The following is a 26,392-nucleotide window of genomic DNA, read 5'->3' on the forward strand; positions in this document are numbered from 1 at the left end:
TTCCTGGACTTCTGTTTGTTGGGAGATTTTGATTACTCACTCTCCCTAGTGGTAATCAGTCTGTTCAGGTTTTCCCTTTTATCATGAATCAGTTTTGGTTTCTAGAAATTTCTTTCTTCTAAGTTGTCCAATTTGTTGGCATAATATAATAATAGTCTCTTGGGCAGGGGCACCTAGGTCGCTCAGGTCATCAGATTGAGTGGAGTTTGCTTGGAAGTCTGTCCTCCCCTTCTGCCCCTCTCCCCTGCTCATGCTCTTTCTCTCTAAAGCAAAATTTAAAAAACAATAATTGTAGTCTCTTATCCTTTTTATTTTTGTATTATCAATTGCAAAATCTCCTATGTCATTTCTGACTTTGACAAACCTTGCTAGCGTCACCAAAAAAAGAGAATTCAGTTTTATCTTTTCAAAGAACCAGCTTTCAGTTTCATTAACCTTTTGTATTATTTCAGCTCTGATCATTGTTGTTTCCTTCTACCTACTAACTTTGAGCTTTCTTTGTTCTTTTAGGTGTAAGTTAGGTTGAGATTTTTGTTTCTTGAGGTTGGCATATATTGCTATGAAATTTCCTCTTAGTACTGCTTTTGCTGCACCCCTTAAGTTTTGGTATGTTGTATTTCCATTTGTCTCAAAATATTTATTGGTTTAATTCTTCTTTGATGCATTGGTTGTTCAGTAGCATGTTTAATCTTCACATATTTGTGAATTTCCAGTTTTCTTATTAAAACTTATTTTGGCCTAATATATGATTTATCCTAGAGGATGTTTCATGTGTACTTCAGAAGAATGTGTATGCAGTTGCTTTTGGATGGAATGCTCTATATTTATATCTGCTAAATCCATTTGGTCTAACATGTTGTTTAAGGTCAATGTTTCCTTATTGATTTTCTGTCTGGATGATCTATCCATTAGTGTGAGTATTAAAATCCCCTACGATCATTGATGTCTATTTCTTCCTGTAGGTCTGTTAATATTTGCTTTATATATTTAGGTATATCTATGTTGGGGGCATAAGTTACAAATGATATATCCTCTTATTGGATTGACTTCTTCATTATGTAATGTCAATCTTTGTCTCTTATTGGTCTTTTTTTAGGTCTATTTTGTCTGATATAAGTACAGCTACCCCAGCTTTCTTTTGGTATCCATTAATAAGGATTATCATTCCTATCCCTTCATTTTCAGTGTGTGTCTTTATATCTAAAGAAATGGGTCTCGTTTTTTTATCCAGCTGCCCTAAGTCTTTTGATCAGAGCATTTATAATTGATTTACACTCAATTATTGATAAGGAGGTACTTACTGCTTTTTTGTAGTTCCTAGGTGTTCCTTTTTTCTTCTCTTTCTCTTCCTTTGTGGTTTGATGACTTTATGCTTAGATTCCTTTATCCTTATCTTTTATGTAATCACCATAGACTTTTGCTTTGTAGTTACCATGAGATGTACATATAACAACTTACATCTATAACAATCTATTTTGACATCAACTTAAGCTTGATCCCATTCTAAACCTCTACATTTTTACTCTCTTCCCATTTTGTTTTTGATGTGACATTTTACATCTTTTTATCTTGTGATCCCTTAACTAATTATTGCAGTTAGAGTTGTTGCTTCTACTTTTGTCCTTTACCCTTCATACTAGATTTATAAGTATTAATCCATTACCTTTTCTATATATTTACCTTTACTGGCACCTGGATGGCTAAGTCAGTTAAGTGTCCAGCACTTGGTTTTGGCTCAGGTCATGATCTCTTGGTTTGTGGGATCAATCCTTGCTATCAGCATGGAGCCTGCTTGGGATTCTCTCTCTCTGCCCCTCCCCTGCTCACACATTCTCTCTCTCAAAAAAAAAAAAAAAGTGAATTTACACTTTCATATGTTTTCTACTTACTAATTAGTTCCCTTTGTTTTTAGCTTAAAGCTGACCCTTTAGCAATTTTTGTTCATATTATGCATTCTTTTTTATATAACAAAGTCTTGGGAGTGTTTTTTTAAACTGAAATATAATTGACATAGGATATCCTCTTTTAACATTTCTTTTAAGGCTGGTTAAGTGATTGTGAACTCCTTTAGCTTTTGCCTGTCTGAAAAACTTTCTCTCCCATTCTGAATAATAACTTTGCAAGGTAAAGTATTCTTAGTTGGAAGTTTTTTCTTTCAGCAGGTTACAGGTAAGTAGACAAAGATACAGTATATTCCACATTTTTTGCTAAAAAAAAAATCTGATAGTCTTATCAGAGTTCCCTTTTATGTAACAAGTTGTTGAGGGGGTTTGTTTTTTATTGCTTTTGATATACCCTCCTTGTCTTTAACTTTTGACATATTAATTATAATGTGCCTTGGTGTGGGTCTCTTTGGGTTTCTTATATCTGTTTCCTTCCCCATGTTAGGGAGGTTTTATTTCTTAAAAGTAGTTTTTGCTCCTTTTTCTCCTGACCCTTCTAGGTCCCCTACTATGTGCTATTGTCCTGTAAGTTCTTTAAGTTGTCTTCATAGTGATTTCATTCTTTGTGCTGCTGTAATTGGATAAGTTTCACTGTCTTATTTTTGAGGTAACTGGTCCTTGTGCTTCATCTAGTTTGTTACTGAACCCCTCTACATTTGTCAGTTTAGTTACTGTGTTCTTTACATAGTGAAGAATAGTGTGTGACTTCTATTCAGTACTTTCTTATATTTTCTATTCTCTCACAATGTTGACTCATCCTTATTCATCTATGCTGAATTTCTAAAAGCTTTAAGGTGATGCCAATTTTATGGGTCCAAGGACTATCCTTTAAAGAGTAGCAAGACATGGGGTGCCTGGGTGGCTCAGTTGGTTAGGCAACTGACTTTGGCTTAGGTCATGATCTCGCTGTTCATGGGTTCAAGCCCCACATCGGCCTCTGTGTTGACAGCCAGCTCAGAGCCTGGAGCCTGTTTCAGATTTTGTGTCTCCCTCTCTCTCTCTCTCAAAAATAAATATAACATTAAATAAATTTAAAAAGAGTAGCAAGAGTTGAGACATTACAAATTACAGTGTACTTACTGCTTGATCTCACAATCCTGCTGATGCTATTGTTGGGGTGTGCTTCAAACTATGGACGCCTTTCAGTATTCCACATTCTGCTCTGTGAGAATGAAAATGGCAATTGTTTTTGACAATGAAATCATGTCATGCAAATATCTGCTCCTTCATGTGCTTACCTCTTTGATGTCTATGGAAACCAGGCTGATTTTAGTCTAAGTAGAACTAAGACCACTTTCTAACAGTCTGGCTTCATGTTCATAAGTCAACTTTCTTCTTTTAATACAATACACATTTATGAGGCACGTGTCTTGTGTGTGGAATGTGTTCCATAAAAGCACATGTGAAGGAATGAAACTGAAAGCAGCCCCAGAATGTTTGCATGAAATTAGGTGAGAGTTAGAAATATATAAATGTTACTGGAAAGCGGGTGCCAGATCATGAGAAGTCTCATGCTGTATGAGGAATTTGGGTGTTATTATAAATTCCACTTGTTTAGAGGCAACACTCAGATATTTAAGTAGGAGTATCATAGAGTTATGTTTTTAAAAGATTATACATTCATCAGTATAGTATTGAATTGGGAAGTGACAAGACTGGAGAAAGAAAAACCTAATCTAGCAGAGAAATTGTGCTGATAGAAATGAAGGCGATGTAAATGGAGAAGAGAGTCTATGAAAGTGTGATTCATGCGGTTTCTGTGGTACTTCAGTAGGAGGAGGAAGCTGATACTTGAGTTTATAAATGGACTGAACAACTAGGTAGGAATACAGAAAAGAGAGTGAATTGGGTAAGAAGCTGTTTTGAACATGGTGATATGTTTCTGAAATATCCAATTAGATATTTTATTAGGCAGTTGAATATAGATCTGGGACTTAAAAAGGTAGTATAACCCAAGGGGAGGGAAAGCATGAGATGAAGAAAGTTACAGGATAGAACTTTCAGGAACACTAATCAATCTGCAGAAACAGGAGGGGGAAGAAAGGACGCCTAATGAGTAGAAAAAGAAAGCATATCACAGAGAGTAACAAAGGAGTTTCCAGAAAGAAGAAACGATAAGGGGTATCAAAATGGATACAAGAAAAAGTAAACATTTCCCTGTCAGTCAAGCTCCCCTGGGTACTGGCTGTTACTGGTGGCCTGTGAAGGGCAGTTTCAGTGAAGTCAAATTGGTAGTGAGTAATTTACAGTTGTGGCCAAGGACATCAGCAAAATGACAGACTAGGTAGCCCTAAGTTCCCACTCTCCCATGGAAACATCAAAAAACAACCAGAAATTGGCCGAACTAATCCTTTAGGAGGAAAAGCCTACAACAACCAAGCAAATGCCCAAATAAAGAAAACTCACCCTCAGAAACATCATTTTGTGGCATTTTTACTCACGCTTCCCTGTCTATTCTCCAGAATGGCACTTTTAGTATAGAGGCATTAGCAGTCCATTTCCCTTCCTCAATCCATAGGGAGCATAGAAAATCCTGTCTGCAGTGTTCTAACCGGTCAGGGAACTACCTAAAGGAATGATCTCTGTCTCCTTTAACTCAGACCTCAAATGGGGAGAAAAAGGCAGCCACTGTGAAAGCTTTAGGAGGACTACAGACCTGCAGACACCTAGGGCAAGAGATTACAGATAAAGACATAAAACAGAGCATCAAGGGCCCTGAGAACTTGGTTAATTTCCTAGAACATCTTACCCCATTACAAAGGAGCTATTTGTCCAGAGGAATTGAGAAAGCTACATACAGGCCCAGGCAAGAAATATGCTCAGAAAAGACCTGAGCATATCCTGAGCTTTCATCACAGGCTCAGAGCACACCCAGCTACTCAGTAAAGGAATGCCTAGGCACAGAGACAGTATACAAAGACTGTGCAAGATGTTTTTTCAAATGTTACTTAAGAAGGAAAACAGGAAAATTCATAAATATTGAGAAATGAGAAAATACTTTGAGACAAGTGGAAATACAGTATGTAGAGAATGCAGTGCCAAAAGAGAAACTTATGTTTGTGAATGCCTACATTAAAAACTTGAAGTAAATAACCTAACTTCAGGCCTTAAAGAACAAAAAGAACCAAACTAAACCCAAAGCTAGTAGAAGAAAAAAATTCTAAAGACAAAAGTGGATAAATATATTTATAGTTTATAAATAAAAATCAATGAAACCACAAGTTAGTTCTTCCCAATTTAGCTACACTAAGAAAAACTCTATTAAAATCTTAAAACATGAACACTACTGATTTTATATAAAGATTATATCAGTACTATGAATAATTGTACACCAACAAATTGGATGACCTATATGTAATGGACAATTTCCTAGAAATACACAACCCACCAAAACCAAATCATGAAGAAAAAACCATGAAGAAATAAAAATCTGCATATACCTATAACTAATAAGGAGATTCAATCAGTAATCCAAAACGTCACAACAAAGAAAAGCCCTGGACCAGATGTCCTCACTGGTAAATTCTACCTACATCTATTCTTCCTAAAAATTGAAAGGGAGGGAACACTAACTCTCCCTAACTCATTCTAAGAGGTCAGGATTGCCATGATACCAAAGCCAGCGGAGGACAGTACAAAAAATTAAAGACCAATATCCCTTCTAATGTTTATTTATTTTTCAGAGAGCGTGAGCAGGGGAGGGGCAGAGAGAAAGGGAGACAGAGAACCTGAAGCAGGCTCCAGGCTCCAAGCTTTCAGCACAGAGCCTGACATGGGACTTGAACCCACTGACTGTGAGATCATGACCTGAGCCAAAGTTGGATGCTTAGCCAAATGAGCCACCCAGGCACCCCTTTTAATTATTAATGCAGAAATTCATTGTGGTGGGGGGCGCCTGGGTGGCTTAGTCGGTTAAGTGTCCGACTTTCGCTNTAAGACTTGTTTTGTGGCCTACCATGAAAAAAAAATGTGTATACAGCTTTGGTTAGGTAGAGTGTCCCATATAGGTCTCTTAGGGCCAATTGGACAACAGTCTTAAATTTTTTTCTTTTACCTTTCGTTTGGTTGTCCTGTCCATTATTGAAAGTGGGATATTTTAAGTGTCCAATCATTATTGTAGAATTGTCTCTCTCTTAGCTTGATTCATGCATTGTGGAGGTTTGGTGGTTATGCATATATGTTAATCATTGTTAGAACTTCTTAGCCTTTTATCAATATATAGTTTCCTTCTTTGTCACTTGCAACAGTTTTGACTTAAGATATGTTTTGTCTGATATTTAGGACACCCACCACAGCTCTCTTTTGGTTACTATTTTTGCATGGAATATCTTTTTCCATCCATCTTTTACATTCACTGTCTCTTGTAGGTAGCTTGGAATTTTTTTTAACCTATCCTGCAAATATCTGTGCCTTTTGACTGGGGAGTGTTTTCCCATTTAAATGATCACTGATAGGTGGGTGGCTCAGTCAGTCAGTTGAACAACTGACTTTTGATTTTGGCTCAGGTCATGATCTCACAGTTTGTGAGATCAAGCCCTACACTGGGTTCTTCGCTGACAGCATGCTGGCTGCTTAGGATTTTCTCTCTCTGCCCCTTCCTTGCTTGCACTCTCTGAAATAAAATTTAAAAAGTAAAGTAATCCCTGGAAAGGAAGGACTAAATTTTGCCATTTGTTTTTAGTATGTCTTATGGCTTCCTCCCCACTTCATACCCTCCATTACTACAGAATCCTCAACAAAATACTAGCAAATGAAATTTAGAAGCATATTAAAAGAATTACACACCTTCAGATAGGAATTATTCTTCTAATGTAAGGAATGCTCAACATATGATAATTAACCACTAAAATACATCACATTAGCAGAATAAAAGGAAAAAATGATCTCAATTGTTGAAGAAAAAGCATTTGAAGAAATTCAAAATTCTTTTGTGATTAAAAACTCAACAAACTGGTAATAGAAACTACCTCAAAATAAAAAAGATCATATATGAAAAACCCACAGCTGAAAAACACCACAGCTATCATAACTTTTCTCCTAAGAGGAGGAACAAGATGAGAATGCAATGTTCACCACTTCCATTCAACATAGTATTGGAAGTTCAGATCAACTATGCAAGAAAAATAAAGTAAAAGTACCTCTCTTCATAGATGACATGATCTCGTATGTAAAAACCCTAAAAATACAGTAACACCACCAGAGTGCGTCTCTTAGAGCTAATAAGTGAATTCAACAAAGTTTCAAGATACAGAATCAATAGAAATCAGTTACATATCTATAAATGAATTATGAACAATCTGAAAAGGAAATTAAGAAAGTTATTCCACTTACAATAGCACCAAAAAATACTTATAAAAATACTTACAAACTTAACTAAGGAGGGAAAATGTATACACTGAAAACTACAAGACATTACTAACAGAAATTAAAGAAGACCAAAAAAAACAAAAACAAAAAAAACCATGAAGATATCCTGGGTTCATGGATTAGAAAACTTACTAAGATGTCAGTACTGCTCAGATTGATCTAGAGATTCAAAATTCCAATGCCTTCTTTGCAGAAATTAGAAAATCCATCCAAAAATTCAAATGGAATGTCAAGAGATCTTGAATAGCCAATAAAACATCTTGAAAAAGAACCAAGTTGGAGACTTTACACTCCTACTATCAAAACTTACTATAAAGCTACAGTAATCAAACTGATGTAGTTCTGGCACATAGACAAATGCAGTAGGATAGAGAGCCCAGAAATAAACGTTTATACATATAATCAGATTAAGTGTGCCAAGATCATTCAATGAGCAAGTAACAGTCTTTTCAATAAATGGTGCTGGATAACCACATGCAGAGAATGAAGCTGGATCCTTATTTTAGCCATGTATGCAAATTAACTGAATATGGATCAAAAACTTAAATATAGGGGTCAAAAGTATAAACTTGGGAAAAATGTAGGGAAGAAGCTTCATATTATTGGATTGGCAATGATATTTTGGCTAGGACATTAAAAGTACAGTTAACAAAATAAAAACTACACAAAAGCTTTTCTTCATCAAAGGACACTGTCAACACTGAAAAGCAAACCCAGAATGGAAGAAATTATTTGCAAACCATATATCTGATATAGTAATATCCAAAATCTAGAGAACTACAACTCAACAACAAAATGCAAAGCCTACACATTTCTCCAAAGATCTACAGATAGACAATACACACATAAAAAGATGTTTGACATCACTAACAATTAGGGAAATGCAAATTAAAACCACAATGACATACCACTTCACATCCATTCGGATGGCTATTATTTTTTAAATAAAATTAAATAACAAGTGTTGGAGATGTGGAGAAATTGGAACCCTTGTGCACTGTTGATGGGAATGTAAAATAGTATAGCTACTGTGGAAAAGAGTATGGCAGTTTATCAGAATATTGGACATAGAATTACCATAGGATCCAGCAATTCCACTTCTGGATATATACTCAAAACAACTGAAGGCAAGGACTTGAACAAATGTATGTACACTAATGTTCATAGTAGCATCATAATGCTCAAAAGGTGCAAACAGCTGACATGTCCACTGACAGATCGATGGATAAACAAAATGTAGTATATACTTGCAATGGAATATTATTCAGCATTCCAAAGGAATGAAATTCTACACATGCTACAATATTGAATGAACCTTGAAAACATCAAATTAACTGAAAGAAGACAGGCACAAGGAAATTACAGGCCAATATGCCTGCTGAATATAGATGCAAAAACTCTCAACAAAATTTTCACTAACCAAATTCAACAATATATTAAAAGAATCATACCTCACGAGCAAATGAAATTTACCCAAGGGATGCAAAGATAATTCAACATCCACAAAATGATCAGTGCAATACACCACATTAACGAAATGAAGGACAAAAATCATACCTTAATCGATGCAGAAAAAGCATCTGACAAAATTCAGTATCCAATCATGATAAAAACTATAAAGGTAGGTATAGAGGGAATGTACCGGAGCATAGTAAAGGCCATAGATGACAAGTCCACAGCTAACATCATCCTCAATGGCAAAAAGCTGAAAGCGTTTCTTCTAAGATCAGAAACCATAAAGGATTCCCACTCTCCCCATCTTTATTTAACATAGTGTCAGAAGTCCTAGCTAGAACAATTAGATAAGAAATAACAGTGTCCTACGATGCTCAGCATCCCTCCTCATCAGGGAAATACAAATCAAAACCACACTGAGATACNAAAAAAATAAAAAAATAAATAACAGTGTCCTAATAAAAAGGAAATAGAACTGTCATGGTTTGCAGGTGACATGCTATTATTATGTATAGAAAACCCTTAAAGACTCTAAAAAGAAACTGTTATAATAAATTCAGTAAGTTGCAGGATACAAAATCAGTGTGCAAAAACCAATACCAAACTATCAGAAAAAGAAATGAAGAAAATCCCACATACAGTTGTATCAAAATGAAAAATATACCTAAGAATAAATTTAACCAAGGAGGTGATGATAGAACTGTATACTAAAAACTAAGAAATATTTATGAAAGAAATTGAAGACACAAATGGAAATAAAGCCTGTGCTCATGGATTGGAAGAATCAATACTGATAAAACACCCATTTTGCCCAAAGCAATATATACAGATTAAATACAATCCCAATCAAAATTCCAATGGCATTTTTCACAAAAATAGAACAATCATTAAATTTGTATGGAACAAAAAAATATATAGCCAAAGCAATCTTGAGAAAGAAGAACAAAGCTGGAGACCTCATGCCCCCTAATTTCAAACTATATTAAAAAGCTATAGTAATCAAAACCATATGGTAATGGCATAAAAACAGACATCGATCAAGAGAACAAAATAGAGACCCAGAATTAAATTCATGTACTTGTGGCCAATTAATTTACTACAAAAGAGCCAAGAATATACCATGAGGAAAGGACAGTCTCTTTAATAAATGAGATTGGGGAAACTAGACAGCCACGTACAAAAGAATGAAAATTAACCACGATTTTACACCATATACAGAAACTAATTCAAAATGGTCTAGGGGCATCTGGGTGGCTCCATGGGTTAAGCATCTGACTCTTGATTTTGGCTCAGGTCACAATCTCAGAGTCCTGAGACAGACCCGTGTTGGGATCTCCGTGCCTGGGCATGGAGCCTGCTTAAGATTCACTCATGCATTCATTCATTTTCTCTCTCTCTCTCTCTCCTCTCTCTCTCTCTCTCTCTCTCTCTCAAAAAAAATAATGGACTAAAAACTTGAACATAAGACCTGAAACCATAAAAGTCTCATCATAAAACATAGGCAGCAAGGTCCTTTAACATAGATTTTTAAAAAAAGAACACTGGCAATACCTGACACCAAAAGCAAAGACTACAAAAGCAAAAATAGGTAGAACTACATCATACTAAAAAGCTTCTGCACAACAAAGGAAACCATCAATGAAATGAAAAAACAAGCTATGAAATGGGAAAAAATATTTGCTTATCATACATCTAATAAGGGGCCACTGTCCAAAATATATAAAGAACTCATGCAGCTCAACAGCAAAAAACAAAAACAATCCAGTTTTTAAAATGGGTAGAAGATCTGAATAGACATTTTTCCCAAGATGACATACAGACGGCCACAGGTACATGAAAATGTATCTTAGTACATGATCACTAATTATCAGGAAAATGCCAATCAAAACCACAATGCAATATTACCTCTCACCTTTCAATATGGCTATTATCAAAAAGATAACCATTTTTGGCAAGGATATGGAGAAAAGAGAACCCTTGTGCACTGTTGGTGGAAATATGAATGTGTGCGGCCATATGGAAAACAGTCGGGATGCGCCTCAAAAAACTGAAAATAGAACCACCATATGATAAACCAGCAGTTCCACTTCTGAGTAGAATTTATCCAAAGAAAATGAAAACATTAACTCAAAAAGACATATGTACCTCCATATTCATTCCATTATTTATAATAAATAAGACATACAATCTAAGGGGCTATCAATGGTGAGTGGATAAAGAAATTGTGATAGATTCGTATAGGAGGATTAGGAGGAACTTGACGGAGGACCAAGGGGGAGAAAAAGGGCTGAAATGGTGGGGGAAAGGGAGAGAAGCAAACCATGAGAGACTTTTGAATGCTGACAAAAACTGAGGACTGATGGATGTGGGGGGAGGGGGGGATGAGCATGGAGGACACTTGTGGGGATGAGCACTGAGTGTTATGTGGAAACTAATTTGACAATAAACTATTAAAAAATAATAATAATAATAAAAAAAAGAAATTGTGATTGATACATATAATGGAATATTATTTAGCCATTAAAAAGAAGGAAATCTTGCCATTTGTGACAAAATGAATGGACCTTAAGAGCATTATGATAAACAAAAGACAAATACCCTGTGATCTCTCATGTATGTGGAATCTAATACAAATGTGCACACATATGCATGCGCGCGCGCGCGCACACACACACACACACACACACACACACACACACACAGAATAGATTGGTAGTAGTTGCCAGAGGCAGGAACATAGAAGGTGAGAGAAATGGGTGAAGGGGGTCAAAAAGAAAAAAAAAATTTTAAGATTTTTACTTCTAATTTTGAAGGTTAACATAATGTCTCCCCTGTAGATATTTGGAGTCCAAAGATGCTTTTTTCCTAAAGTGACCTCCAAGAGATGTCTATCCCCTTACTTTACTGAAATAGAAAATTTTGGCTAAGGGCCTGCTGCTTTGGTATGGGGTGATAGTCTGGCTCTGTAAACTCTAGGAAAAGTTTAACAACCTCTATGAGCACATAGCAGAATGGGCAGATACTAACTGTACCTACCTAAGTCTACTCCTGTTCATCTGCACTGGGTTTAGCCTGGAAAAAAAATGAAGCCAAAGAAAGGAAAGAAATGATGGACTGGTTAACTTGGATGAATTTAGCAAGAAAACAACAAACCAAATTACCCTTCGGATTGAAGGGCTGCTTAAAAGTCTGCTCTAAAACTTACCACACCACACTCTTAGTATTTTATGCCAAGAAACCTTTTATATGGTTCATCTAGGAGGGAGCTGACATTCTCCAACTGGCTCTACACTACCATTAGCCATTTGCTAACAGAATGCTTTTATAGACCACAGGAAAGCTAACTATTCTACTATAGCACAAAGAGAAGAAAATATGCCAATGTTCTTTAGTTGATATACAAAGGAGGGCAAGACAAAGGATCTGAAGGCCCCAAACAGAACACTGCAGAAGGATTCTGTGTTTCATGCAGCCTGAGCATTGCAGCCTCTCCCCTGACTCAGCTAACACTATACATGTCACCTTCTGCTTCCCAGTGCAATGGGCCTTGCATCGGGCCTCACCTAGCCGTGCAACACAGACAAGTGTTCTGCCAGACACGAGATGGCATCACCTTACCATCAGAGCAGTGCAGTGCCCTTCCCAGGTAAGAGAAAGCCGTGGACCTCCTTTCCCCAACCCCTGCATCAGTAGCATGGAAAGACAGTGTTAAGTGACTGTTTCTCCTCTAACATCCCACAGTCTCCCTTTCCGTTTCACCTCCACTCTCCCCAGGCTGTTGTTCTCAGAGATAGATGGCTCAGTGGCGGCCTTGAACTTACTGAATGTGCCAGGGTGGGCTTTCCTCTTGCAGACAAAGAGTGCAGAAAGTGCTATTCCTTCAAGGGTGGCCTGATACCGCGTGACATCTGCACTAGCCCTAGGGTGCACAGGAAGTGAGGGCTAGGAGGTGACCGCCAGACCTCAAGGGCTCCAGCAGCCCCTCACTCTCATTGGCCATTCTTATAAAAGTCAAGCCAGAATGAGGGCCCTTATCCCTGAGTCTCAGCGTACCATTCCTATCCAGTCCCCATTCCCTATCATGCTTTCCTGTGGCTGTCCCCTTGGGGTGAGGGCTTACCATCCCTACACAAGGCCCCAGCCCCAGTCTCTGCCAGCCCTCATCCTGGATAGAGCTTCTTCTTGGGTCATACAATGATACAGACTGGGTAGACACAAGCACGCAGAGGGCCAGTCAGAGCAAATGTCCTTCCAGGAGCTTACAGCCACTCACTAATGGAGCAGAGACCAGAACCCAGGTCGGGAGGCACTAGAAGTTCTCGAGAAGTTGCCTGACATTCTTAGGTTCGCAACACTGTCTTCCCATCTATTCCCCCATCCCACCCCCCACCGAGGCAGACCCTAACCCTACCCCCTCCTCCCGCAGGCCCGTGAGCACCCAGAATTGCTGGTCAGAAGCCTGCAGTGTGCACTGGAGGGTCAGCCTGTGGACCCTGTGCACGGCTACCTGTGGCAACTACGGCTTCCAGTCCCGGCGTGTGGAGTGTGTGCATGCCCGCACCAACAAGGCAGTGCCTGAGCACCTGTGCTCCTGGGGGCCCCGGCCAGCCAACTGGCAGCGCTGCAACATCACCCCGTGTGAAAACAGTATGTTCCAACCCCAAGGAGTCTTCTGCCAGTTCCCCGCAGGGCATCAGGCACAGAGGGCGGCCCCCAGGACGGACCCTGAGCGTAGGGCACTACACCAGTTTCCCCAAGGATTGTGAGCCGGGGCCAGAGTTGGGTATGTTCAGAGGGTTGCATGCAAGCGAGGATGTGTGCAAGGATGTGTCTACAAGCGTCAAGGCCATGAAAGATGGCCAAGTGTGCCCCCCCAAGGGCTTGATCTGGGCCCTGAGCAAAGCCAGGTACTATTGGCCACGTGGTGAATTAAATCAGCCCCCAGTTCACCCACAGTAGTGTGGCTGGTACCCAGGGGACGACAACCAGTGCCTCCTGGGGGCCAGGCTACTAGATAGAAAGCTCTGTTTGCACTAGAAGAGCACACACACTGCCTCCTGCCCAGCTGGCCGTGCGCCCACCATGGCTCTGCTTCTCACAGAACAAGGACCTGCTGCCCTCCCTCCTTCCCAGCCCACGGGCGCCCAGCAGAACTGTGCAGGAGCCTATGCCCTTGCGATCTACTCTTGTCCTCCCTTCTCCCTCAAGTCCGGATCCTCCTCTGCCCAACACTGGCATTTGTATCCCAGTTGGATATTGTTTTCCCCTCTGGACCCAAAACAAACTGGAGGCCCCTCCCCACAGGAAAGAAGACAAAGTATGAGGCAAAGAATAAAAAGTTTTTCAATGTTGCCATGCAATTTGCCCCTAACCGGGGCCTCTCTGAGCATCAGATGCCCAGTGCTGAGGCAGATGTCCTGTAGGCAACTTGTCCCGTTGCTTATACACTGGGGAGGGATGAACTGTGTTCTCTGTGTGGTGCCAACCATTTTTGTGTTCAGAGCTCACCACAGTGAGTGCTACTGTTCAACATATTTCAGACTTACGATGTTAGTCACAGAAGCCCACAGCCCAACTCAGCACCAGTACTTAACGACTGTCTAGTTTGTGCCAGTACTGAGCTACATACCACAGTGCTCAGGTAAGACATGGTCAGGGGAAAGAGTAGAGAGGCTTTGATGGACAGTGTAAGAAAATAAGCCTTCATGAAGGAAAAAAAGTTCCATTCCAGGGGATGAGGCCATCCACAGAGGCTCATTTGCACACCACAGCAAAGCGGAACAGAATTTAGTCCTTGTGAGAACCAGCTTGAGGAGAGCCGCTTAAATACCACAGGGCAAGGCAAGCTGGCCTTGGATCAGGTGGTTCCGAGGAGGAGGAGAAGGAAGGAAGCGTGCTATCAGAAAGGAAGTAGTGCAGGCGAGGGTTGGCCCCTGTCATCCAGCCACCACCTGCAGCCTGTTGGCAGGCTGGGAGGCAGGTGGCTGAGTTCCACCAGAGCAAGGCCAACCCAGAGGTGCTGGACAGTGGGGGCCCCTCCAGCACGGGAGTCCAGTGCCCAATGCAGACCCCAGGAAGCACCCAGTGACCACAGCCTTTAGCTCCATTTCACATTTTTTTTTTTTTTTTTTTTTTTGTCCCCTTTCCCAGTGGAGTGCAGAGATACTACCAGGTACTGCGAGAAGGTCAAACAGCTAAAACTCTGCCAACTCAGCCAGTTCAAATCTCGCTGCTGTGGGACTTGCGGCAAAGTGTGAAGACAGGGCCCAGGGAAAAGCTCTACCCTGGCCACACAGAGGACTCACGCCACCACCTTGGACAGAACTTAAGCTCTCTTCGTTTATTTATTTATTTTCCTCTCCCCACCCCACCCCCCCACACCCTCCTCCAACTTCCTCCCCCACCCCAGACGTGAGGACCTCAGCATGTTCCCTCTCTCCCTCTCTCTCGCTCTCTCTCACTCTCTCTTGGTTCACTGGAGGACAGAATGTGGAGGAAAGACAAGGAAAGGGGTCTAAAGGAGGTTGCAGAGCAGACGCCTTCCCAAACCTGGGTCCCAAAAAGGCCAAGGAAGAGGCAAGCACAGCTCCTGGGTACAGCAGGGAGTCAGAGCCAATAGCAGAGGAGAGATGGGAGGGGAGGCGACAGTCTTCGCAACGTTGGTACAGCCTTCAGACGACCAGCTGTGTCTTTCCTGGCAGCACACGGTCAACACAGGAGGGTGCTTCTGCTCTGTGTCCTCCTCTGCCTCAGCCTTGGGAAGAGCAGGCAGGGAGAGGAGGACACCACTGTAAGGCAGAACCCAGGCCAGAACTCAGCTCTTCTGCTGGGGAGTGGTGAGAACTCCAAGCACGGATACGAAGCAGTAAGGAGATAATCCAAACAGGCCTAAAGCATACTTGATGCAGAAAACAATGTGGGGGGAAGGAGACAAGCAGAAAGAAACCTGTGCATGGTCCTCAGTGGGGAAGTGCAGGTGGATGCGGAGGAGTGAGCAGGCGGTGAGGAGGCTCAGGGAAGGGGAGCTCTGGATTCTCCTGCCCTCACAGAGGGTGCAGGAGAGTCCCCACTCCCCACATGGTTGCAGTGAGCTTTCTGCCTGTACCCCCAAAGCAAAGCCAGTGAGCCATCAAGATCTACTCACTCAAGCCCCCCCCTTGCATCTCTCTCTACATCGAGAGTCCCCTGTCCCAACCCCAGCCCGGAACAGTACTGCTGATACGGGCCAGGGGCATTCTAAGTAAGAATAGACTGGGGGTTTTGCCTATATAGCCTTTGCTGCTCCACACTTAAGGGCCAGGGGTTGGGTTCAATTTGCCAGACGGTCGGGTCATAGTAGCCACTTCCAGAGCCGACCCAGGGTGGGACAGTGAGCTGGTGGGGGTGTTTCCAGAAGCACAGTGAGGGCTGTGTGCCTATTTATCCAGCAGCTTGGGGAAGGGGGATAGGGTGTGGTGGCAAAGCCATAGGATAACTGAAGCTTGCAAGAGGGTCCTCAAAGGCTTTTCAACCTGTTCTCCCCCCGATACACACTGAAATACTATGGACCTTACAGCAATTAATAGCCACCCAGTTTGGGGAATCCAGTAGGCAAGGCAGCGCACACTCTTCCAGTAATGCTGGTCAGCTACAGTAAAATGGCTGCAGCAAAGTCTAGAGGCAAACCTGAAATCCTAGGACTATTTGGCAAATTGTTCTTTCAGCAGAGGGGCTTTGGGTGAGTGGTTTTGGCTACCTCCCCCTTGAGTGGACACCGTTCAATAGCCAGAGTAGCATGGCCACGGCCACTCACCCCTCAGACAGCCTGCCCTTCCTCACATACACACTCGCAAAATGCCACTCAGCCCCGGGCCACCACCAATACCAGGGCTGTGTTTTCCAGCCTGCCTGGAAGTCCAAGACGGGGAAGACAGTATTAAGCTGTGTCCCCCTCCACAGATGAGCTACGGACAATTAGGGTGGGTCTCTTTCTTCCTCACCACCATGGGCTCGAAGAAATCATGTTATTAAAAATCATTGTAATGTTTATTTAAAATAAAAGAGAATGTTTTCTATGTCTGTATATCTTTTGTGAATATTTATTAGGATTTCTTGTATGAAAAAAGTGCAATATTAATAATTGTACATTGTCATCCAGACAACAAAGTATTTGGGGGATTTTTTATTAACTTCCTGCAGTTTGTGTTCCTGTAAACTCTGGTAATTATTGTATTGTTCCTGTTTCTAATAGAACCTGATGTTTAACTCTGGATCCATTCACTGTGTACAGAATACATTGTAAAGCTAACATGGGATGACAGGGCAAGAAGAGGGGGTGCATTTGTGACACAATAGTTATGCATGGAATGAGGAATACAGATTCCATATGGCTACTCAGGTGGTTGGCTATTTCTAGTTCAATAGCTGTTGAGAACCAGTGGCCAATATTTACATTTTCTAAAGAGCAGGTGTCCTCCAGCCCTGCCTCAGGTCAGGTTGGAGCAGTTGGAGGGGGGCTTCAGAGCGAGCTCGGAGGACCTAGGTTTGGGGTGGGAAGCAGTGTGCTCCTTGCATGAGATGAATGTACATTTACTGTTTGTTCTGTGAATTGTGACTCAGCAGCAACACAAGATGATTAGAGCTGCTGAATAATGTGGAAGGAGGCACTTTCCTCCTCTAAAACACAAAACTGTATTTATATTTTTTTTGTACAGATAATACAGCTTATTTATTTAAATCTTGTCGTCCGAGTCTCTGTTAAGCTCAGCCTTCCTGTCTCGCTCTGAACAGGGGTTGAGGGTGGTTCGCAGCCACTTATGTGTGTTTGGCCGCTGAAGAAGAACTGCAGTTTTCAGCTCTGCATGGGAAGCTGGAGGCCCATGCCTGAAGGGCCAGCTCTATAAGTGAACCCAAAGGAGCTATGTTTGTGGATGTGTACATGTGCAGGCTTAGGACTGCCCTTGACAATCATCTCATTTACGGCCCTGAGTAGTGGGAAGATGGAAGCCACATCACTTTCAGAAAGAAAGATACATAGACATCTCGGTGGGGGGAGGGGGGCATGGTTGGTACAGACTTGGGTGCAGGAGGAATCTCCAGGTCAGGCTCCCACCAACAGGGGCATGCAGGGTATAAAGTAGCTGTGTGCTGAAATTCTGCATGGACACCATTAATTAGTAGGAGCTAACATTTACGGATGGTTACTGCATTTCATCCTCACATGAGCCCTATGATTATCTCTATCTGTATATGGGTAGACAGAGGCCCAGAAAGCCCAAGGTCAACCAGCTAGTGGAACAGGGATCAAACTCCTATAAGTCTGGCTTTTTAACCAGAGCCTTTTCCTTAGCTGCTATGCCATCTCCAGCTCCTCTGTGCAAGAGTTGACTATGCATGGCCGTCATCATGGGTGCCATCCTTCCCTACTGCTTAGAGGCTGGTAGATGACAGTGGGACATTTTGCTGGAGTTGTCACTTTCTCATCCCCTAAAATCAATTCTTCTGGCATCCTGTGGCCCCTGGATCCCCATTTTTTAAGCATTTTAAGAGAAATAAAGCTACTGTGGGAAGTGCAAAGAAAAGTGTATTGTGGAGTTCTTCATCAACTGTTTCCAGGGGAAGGGCAGCAAGTCCCCAGGCCCAGAGGATGCCCACACAAAGACCTTTTTGGGAGACACTTAAAAAGACCCCCAGCCTAAAAGCCCAACTCCAATCTGTTTTCCAACAACTCACCCAGCACATCACAGTCTATTATGCAGTATAAAAATAAATTAGAAAGCTCTTACTGAAATTCCAATGATTTTCTAAAAAGTTTTAGGTTTTGCTTTAAAGGAATAGTCAATGCTTGAACTAGAAATACTCACATACTAGCAATCAAATAATATCCTACAGAGACCCCAGCAGAGGATGGGAGGGTGGGGATGGGTCAGGAATGCCAGAGCAAGATCCCAGGAAGTTTCAAATAGTAGGACAGGCTCAAATAGAACATATGGAAAATTTTCCAGCCAAAATCACCGAGCTCAGCAGAGAGAAAAAGAGAGAGTCCTATAAGAACACTACCAACCACAGTATAAAAGTTTGGAATCTTAACCACAGGCAGGTCCTGGGGTGGGAACTCCTCATACCAGAGCCCCCTGCTTGGCCTTAGAAATTTCCAGGACTTTGACAGTATGAGCACAGAAAATCTGGGACCCATCCAAACCAGAATGATCAGTAATCACTAAAGCTCATTCATGCCTAGTTCCTCACCTTTGAAAAAAGGATACCTCATAAGCTAGGATTTTTATAAGAGAAAACTAGCCATTCATTCACACTGAGGAAATCTATGATCTCCTGGCATGTCACTGAAGCCTTCACTGAATGTTAACTGCTATTATCATCCAAGCTACCTTGAAGACAGGGAGTTGAGGGGGCAGAGCATTGGCTCTATTCCATATTCCCATTGTCATCTGTGAAACACTGGTTTCTACCTTTGAGTGAGAAGGACATCAGTTATTCCTTCAAAGTTCAATACAACACAATAGTGTCAATAAGAGAGGCGTTAGTGAACCCAAATCTGTATTTTAGAAGATAACATAACAGCACATGTAACCAACTCACCAAATATTGGCATACCTTCAGAAATACTTCCCAGGACAGATGTTATCTTGTAATCCCAATGAACAGTCTAGTGTGAATTCAAAATACCCCACATATATATGCCATTTCCTTTGATTTACTAAAAACAATAATAATAATAAGGACACTCATTCAAGAGCAAACATACATGTAAGGTAAAAGCTAAAATTAAGGATATCTCACTTACAAAGTGGTAGATTTTCTCATAAACAGCATGCTATTATCCCCTCACTTCATCCTGCAAGTAAATCCAAAGAAAATAATCCAATTTTATTAATGGTTTTAAGCTACAATGAGACAATTTAGGGCTCAATAATCCATCTGTGGGCCTCCACAAAAGAGGCAAATTCATCCACAAAGGATAAGGGAATTATCAGGTGAACAGAAGGATGAAGCTTTTGGAAATAACCCAGTGAAAAATGACCTATTGGGTGAATTACCCAAGGAAGGATAAATTAGGAAACAAAATTAAGTGACATCCCTTTGTTTTGTCTCTTTCAGTCCCTCATTTTGTTCATTGAATGAGCCATGCTCTAAAAAGACTTCAGGATTCAGACTCAGAATACACTGTGAGATAAATCAGGGAAGGTTATCTATGCATGTCACACATGGCCAAGGAGGAAAATATTGGTGTGGATACAAGCCTTAATCAGTAAAGAATTGATGACTCAATGAATTCTACCAATCCTGTAAGATTAAGATTAACCTGAAATTATCATCTGTCCCACCCAGCCATGCAGTCCACTTAGAGATGCTTTTACAGGTTAAATGCATATGAGCCAATCAGAGATTGTTATCTTTGGCTGACCCTCAGTTTCTTATTCATAGCACTGGAAGGTTTTCAACCATGTGTTGCTACCTCTCAACTGGAAGGCAGACATGGCAATCAGGCTTTTGCTAGCAATCACTGAGCTGTCACCTTGCCTGTCACCCAGGGGTGTACAACTTTACTTAGATGGATTCTGTGAAGCACCTGGTCCCAATCAACCACATGTGTCATGCTTCTGATGACACAATATCCAGATGTCACTCACCTCTGTGTTTTCCAGAGGCAAAATCCATCTTCGACCAAGGATCTCCCAAGCTGCTCCTAAAGATATGGTTTATATATGTGTAAACAGAAATTACACGTGCAGTTTTATGTGCATGAAGAGAAAGCAGACAGTAGGGAATGGTTCTCCTGCTGAACATAAATCTTGTTTGCTTAAGCAGAATGCTTTGGAGAGCCTGAGAGATTGCACAGTCAGCATCCAGATCCAAAAGCATGCCTGGGAAACCTGCCTCCTTTTCCAAGATGATATAAACACCCCTCCTCTGGGTCTTTGTGACAGCCAGGGTTGACCTTGTTACAAATCCCAAAAACGACAGAAGACAAGCTGTGAACAGCTTAGTAGCCAGGTGAGCAACTCTAGGAAATGTTGAATGGCCAAGGTGAGGAGTGTGGTGATGAAGTACATCATGGGCTTGGCTTCCTCCTCCCTACTCCTCACCGTCCTTTTTTTAAATAACAACAAAGGGGCCAGGAAATGACTTAGCTGAGGCCAGCTGAAAGATGACAAAGTCATCCAGTCAGTCATCTGGGTAGTTCTGTCCCACAGCCAAAGCTCAGTGTGTCACAGTGCCACTCAAGTGACTGGACCCACTCAAGGTAGGCACTGGGAGCAAGCCCCCTTGATTTGAATCTTCCACTCCCTTTGCAATGTGAAGGTCTAACCTGTGCACTAAGGTCCAGCTGGGATGGAAAACAACCAAAGTCCTCCTCCGGTCCTGGTGGACCTCACTCTACCTCCCCCTGCAGATAAGCCTTTATCCCTTTTCTTCTCATCTCCTCCTGGTGTCTTTTCCCATCACTTACCTTCCCCTTCCCTCAGAGTCTGATAAACTCCTGCCAACCACCAACTCTGTGTCAGGCCCAGGATGGGCCCTGGGGACATGGGGTGAAAGTCTAGTCCCTGTTTCGGGGAACTCAGAGTCCAATCAGGAAAGCAGACATATCTCACCACAAATGCCAACATGAAGTCTCAGGTTTGGGGGAGTTCTCAGCTCAGTTTTCTTCTTCATTTGATATTTTCCACAGTCAACACCCAAGGATTTGTTCCTTTTATTCCTGATCCTTTCTCACTAGGACTCTGCAAAGGTATCCTGACTCAATAAATCTACTCTCTCCCATTCTTTTCCCCCTCCAATCTACTACTCCCCATATAGCAGCTAGAACAAATTCATTGCCTGCAAATACATCAGTGTAAGTGGATGCACATGTGTAAAACTAACTTAAATCTACACCCTCAAGGCAGTTAGCTAATATTTAATTACCCAATCATAAATCCACCCTCCAAAAGAGACCATTTTGCAAGGATTTCAAATACTGTTATCTAAATCTGCACTAGAGGGTTTCTTAATTGTGCAAAGTTCATTAATTATGCACCTGTGAGAAGAGCAGTCCTAGAGTTCTGGAAAGGATACATGGCACCACTGCCCCTGTATTAACAGTCTAAGAATCCAACAAATCCATCAGCCTGGAGCCCCAAATCTAGAGCTGTCTTTGGTTCTCTACTCCACCCTAACCTGCCCCTCCTAAGCCACTCTGCTTAGTTTGCTTGATTTGACTAGAGACGTTTTTGGCTGATCTTATTGTCGGAACATTCACCTTGGAGTAACTATCAGAGTGTCTGGATTTGGACAATATAATTTATTTGAGTTCAAGGAGCAGGTTATAGGACTATGTTGGGCCAGTTTGCTAGCATGTAGGCCTGTGCCACACTTTGGGCTGGAATTGTTTTCAGTGAAACACACCACCTTAGGAGTAAGGCTGCAAAGGTGGAGACACAGAGCCCCAGACTCTCTGGATGGAGCTACCTCTTTTCCCATGGTAACTCAGAAATCAGTAATTAGCCAAAATGGCATAAGTCCATTCACAAAGAGATCTTCTCAAAAGATGGTTTGGGTTATACCAGTCCTCTGTTTTAAAACCTTCCATGCCTTCCCACTGTTGTCAGGATAAGGAACAGACTTCTTAACATGTCCTGAGGTGCCCTGCAACCTCATCTCTGGTCACTTTCCCTGGGTAACTGGCCTCAGTTCTTTGAAAGCTCCATGTCCCATTCTCCTTTCCCTTCTTACCTACCCATAAGCCATGGAATACCAGCCACCACACCCATCCCCACCTGCTTTTCCCTTGTGATTTCTTTCTTGGGACCAAGCACAGGCCAATATGGAAGCTATAAATGTTTGTTACTCAACACTTCCTCAAGATTGTACCATTTTGTAACTTTTTTTCCCACCTCCCTGTGGCAAAGCTGGAAAGATGGGCCTCTCAGAGCTTACAGCCCACAGAGGTGGATGCAACCTGAGAACCAAAATCAATTGTCAAAGGCAGGGAATCCTGTACTCACAAAGCTCTCTCTCCCCCACCAGTCCTCCCGTCTTTCCTCGCTGCACACATTCACTCATTTCAGGGCCGGGTCTGACTTTGTGGCTGAAAAATAAAAGAAAATTGTAAGTATTTACAATATCTCCTCTTCTTTCATTTTATTACTGAAGTATAATTGACACACAATGTTTTATTAGTTTCAAGTTAACAATTCTATGTATTACTCAATGCTCACCACAGTACATACAGTCACCATACAATGTTATTACAATATTATATGCTGTACTTCTCATCTCTGTGACCCATTTATTTTATAATTGAAAATTGGTACCTCTTAATTGCCTTTATTTTGTCCATCCCCCACTCACCTCCCCTCTGGCAACCACCAGGTCTCTGTATTTAAGAGTCTGTTTATTCATTTGTTTTGTTTTTCAGATTCCACATATAAGTGAAATGATACGGTAATTGTCTTTCTCTGCCTGACTTATTTCACTGAAAAGCATAATACCTTCTAGGTCTATCTGTTGTCTCAAATGACAAGATCTCATTCTTTTTTATGGCTGAGTAATATTCAGTCATTTTGTGTCTGTGTGTATGTGTGTGTACATGTGTGTGTATATACACATTTTTGTTCATTCATCAATGGACACTTGAGCTGCTTCCATATCTTGGCTAATGTAAATAATGCTACAATAAACAGGGATGCATATATGGTCAATTTATCTATGACAAAAGAGGCAAGAATATATAATGGAGAAAAGACAGTCTTTTCAATAAATGGTGCTGGAACAACTGGATAGCTACATGCTAAAGAATGAAACTGAACCACTTTCTTATACCATACACAAAAATAAATCAAAGTGGATTCAAGACCTAAATCTGAGACCTAAAACCATAAAACTCCTAAAAGAAAACATAGGCAGTAATTTCTCGGGCTCAGGCAATGGAAACAAAAGCAAAATAAACTACTGGGACTACAGCAAAATAAAAAGCTTTTGCATAGCAGAGGAANTAGAAATCACAGAATGCTCTGGTCACCCACTCACATAGACCACACGGGGACCACAGCAGTGAGTGGAAGTGTCAGGCCAGTCTGACTGCGAAGCCTCCTCAAAAACCCTGCTTGTACCTTGCTTCTCAGAAGCAGCCTGCTGGCCATGCAGCATTCACATGTCCACTCTAGCCTTCCCCAAACTCAGTGGGCAGAGACCCCATCCTCCGAGTCTCTGCGACCCGAGGTTCTAGAGACATGCTTGATTCCCACTTGTTTTCACCCCACCTCCAATCACCAACTCCATGTAACCTGCCTTCACAACATTCCCAGGATGTGACCTTTTTCTCATCAGCTCCACTTCTACAGCCTGGCATGGCCCTGCATCCTGCCAGCCCCTGCTTAATCGCTTCCCCCCTACAGCCCCCTCACATCACCCCGGGTGACCACAGGGATGGTTGTAACATATACCAGATCTGGGCACTTCCCAGTTGGAGCTTGACATTGGCCCGCCTCAGAGTAGAAGCCAAATTCCTGGCCATGGTCTATACAGCCCTCCCAGAAATGTGCCCACCTCAGGGCCTTTGCTCTATGTGTCATCTCCCCCGGAGTCATCTCCCCGTTTGAGACTCTCAAACATCACCTTCTTTTTTATTTTTAATTTTTTTATGTCTTCATTTTATTTTGAGATACAGAAGCAGAGAGCGAGTGGCGGAGGGGCAGAGAGAGAGGGAGACACAGAATCTGAAGCAGGCTCCAGGCTCTGAGCTGTCAGCACAGAGCCCGACATGGGGCTCAAACCCATAGACTGTGAGATCATGACCTGAGCTGAAGTCGGACACTTAACCAACTGAGCCACCCAGGTGCCCNATCAAAGTGGATTCAAGACCTAAATCTGAGACCTAAAACCATAAAACTCCTAAAAGAAAACATAGGCAGTAATTTCTCGGGCTCAGGCAATGGAAACAAAAGCAAAATAAACTACTGGGACTACAGCAAAATAAAAAGCTTTTGCATAGCAGAGGAAACCATCAACAAAACCAAAAGGCAGTGTAGTGAATAGGAGAAGATATTTGCAAATGATTTATCCAATAGAAGGCTAATATCCAAAATATATTTTTAAAATGTACAACACACAAAAATATCTGATTAAAAAATGGGCAGAGGACCTGAATAGACATTTTTCCAAAGAAGACATACAGATGGCCAACAGACACATGAAATGATGTTCAACATCACTCATCATCAGGGAAATGCAAAATCAAAACCACAATGAAATATCACCTCACACCTATCAGAATGGCAGGTATGAAAAAGACAAGAAATAACAAGTGTTGGTGAGGATGTCAAGAGAACCCTCTTTTTCGTTTTGGTTTTGGTTTTATTTTTATTTTATTTTTATTATTTATTTTTTAATTTACATCCAAGTTAGCACATGGCGCAATGATTTCAGGAGTAGATTCCTTAATGCCCCTTAGCCATTTAGCCCATCCTCCCTCCCACAGCCCCCTCCAGCAACACTCAGTTTGTTCTCTATATTTAGGAGTCTCTTATGTTTTGTCCCCCTCTCTGTTTTTATATTATTTTTGCTTCCCTTCCTCAGGAGANCACCTTCTCAATGAGGCCCAACCTGACCATCCCATTAAATACCACCTGGGCCTCCCAGAACTCCTAGGCTTCTCCATTCCAATTACATTCTCCTTTTCCATGTGCCCATCACCTTGTAACTTACCAAACAATTCACTTATTATGCTTTTCATATTTTATGTGTTGGTTATTTTATTTATATTATACATCATACCTTATTATATACAATTATTCATTGCTTATTATTATTAATGAGTTTCTGTCTACTCCGCTAGACTGTAGGACCCACAGCAGCAGGACTTGTATGTGCTCTACTCACTGATATCATCCAAAGCACCCAGAAGAGTGCCTGGCACCCAAGATAGATTTTCTGAAGGCATGAATAAATATATGTTTGTATGTACATACAGATGGATGGTTGGAGGAGAAGGAAGAAGTGTGGTCAGTGTTGTCCATCTATCCTGAGGACCAGAGCGAAGACAGGGGTTATGGGATAGAGGAGGAGGAAAAGGAGGAGGAGACATATAAGATGAGATACGTGAAAAGAAAGAGCAAGGGTTTGAAGCCACTGCACCTGGCTTCAGAGGGAGACTCCCTGGATGGAGTAGAGGCAAATGAAAACCAAGGAGTTGCTGGAAAGCAACTGAGGCCACCTGGGCGGGGCCCCAGGAGATGTCCCTGGGGTAAGACCATAGTGAGATCCACAGCAGACCCAAGGGTCTGGAAAAGGGTCCCATGAGAGACTGGAGTCAGATGGGCTCCCAGGGCAAAAGTAGGAAATACAGCAGTTTCGGAACTATGGAATCCTAAAGAGCTTGGTAATCAAGAGGCAAAACCTCCCTAAAGACCACTGTTTGTGCCCCTATGCATCAGCACTCCTGTATCCTTGGCACATGCACCCCAATGTTCATAGCAGTGCTTTCGACAGTAGCCACAGTATGGAAAGAGCCTACATGCCCACCAACTGACAACAGATAAAGGAGGTGTGGTTTATACGTACAATGGGAAGCTACTTGGCAATGAGAAAGAATGAAATCTGGACATTTTGCAGCAGTGTGGATGGAACTGGATGGTATTATGCTA

The 26,392-nt window shown here is 41.7% G+C and overlaps 1 protein-coding gene across 1 annotated transcript in view; it reads left to right on the forward strand.

Annotated features, from left to right (window-relative positions):
* ADAMTSL1 (ADAMTS like 1) overlaps positions 1 to 17,481 on the forward strand; it is a gene marked incomplete at its 5' end in the record, with an annotated part of 912,424 nt that extends 894,943 nt beyond the window's left edge. The window contains 3 exons of the mRNA XM_077765085.1: positions 12,302 to 12,411; positions 13,192 to 13,412; positions 14,916 to 17,481. Of these exons, the coding sequence (XP_077621211.1) occupies positions 12,302 to 12,411; positions 13,192 to 13,412; positions 14,916 to 15,022 (438 nt within the window). The remainder of the gene's footprint in view (positions 1 to 12,301; positions 12,412 to 13,191; positions 13,413 to 14,915) is intronic.
* Positions 17,482 to 26,392: the final 8,911 nt, after the last annotated feature.

The sequence above is a fragment of the Crocuta crocuta genome, unplaced genomic scaffold, assembly GCF_008692635.1.
Source record: "Crocuta crocuta isolate KB4526 unplaced genomic scaffold, BGI_CrCroc_1.0 scaffold687, whole genome shotgun sequence".
Taxonomy (NCBI): Eukaryota; Metazoa; Chordata; class Mammalia; order Carnivora; family Hyaenidae; genus Crocuta; species Crocuta crocuta.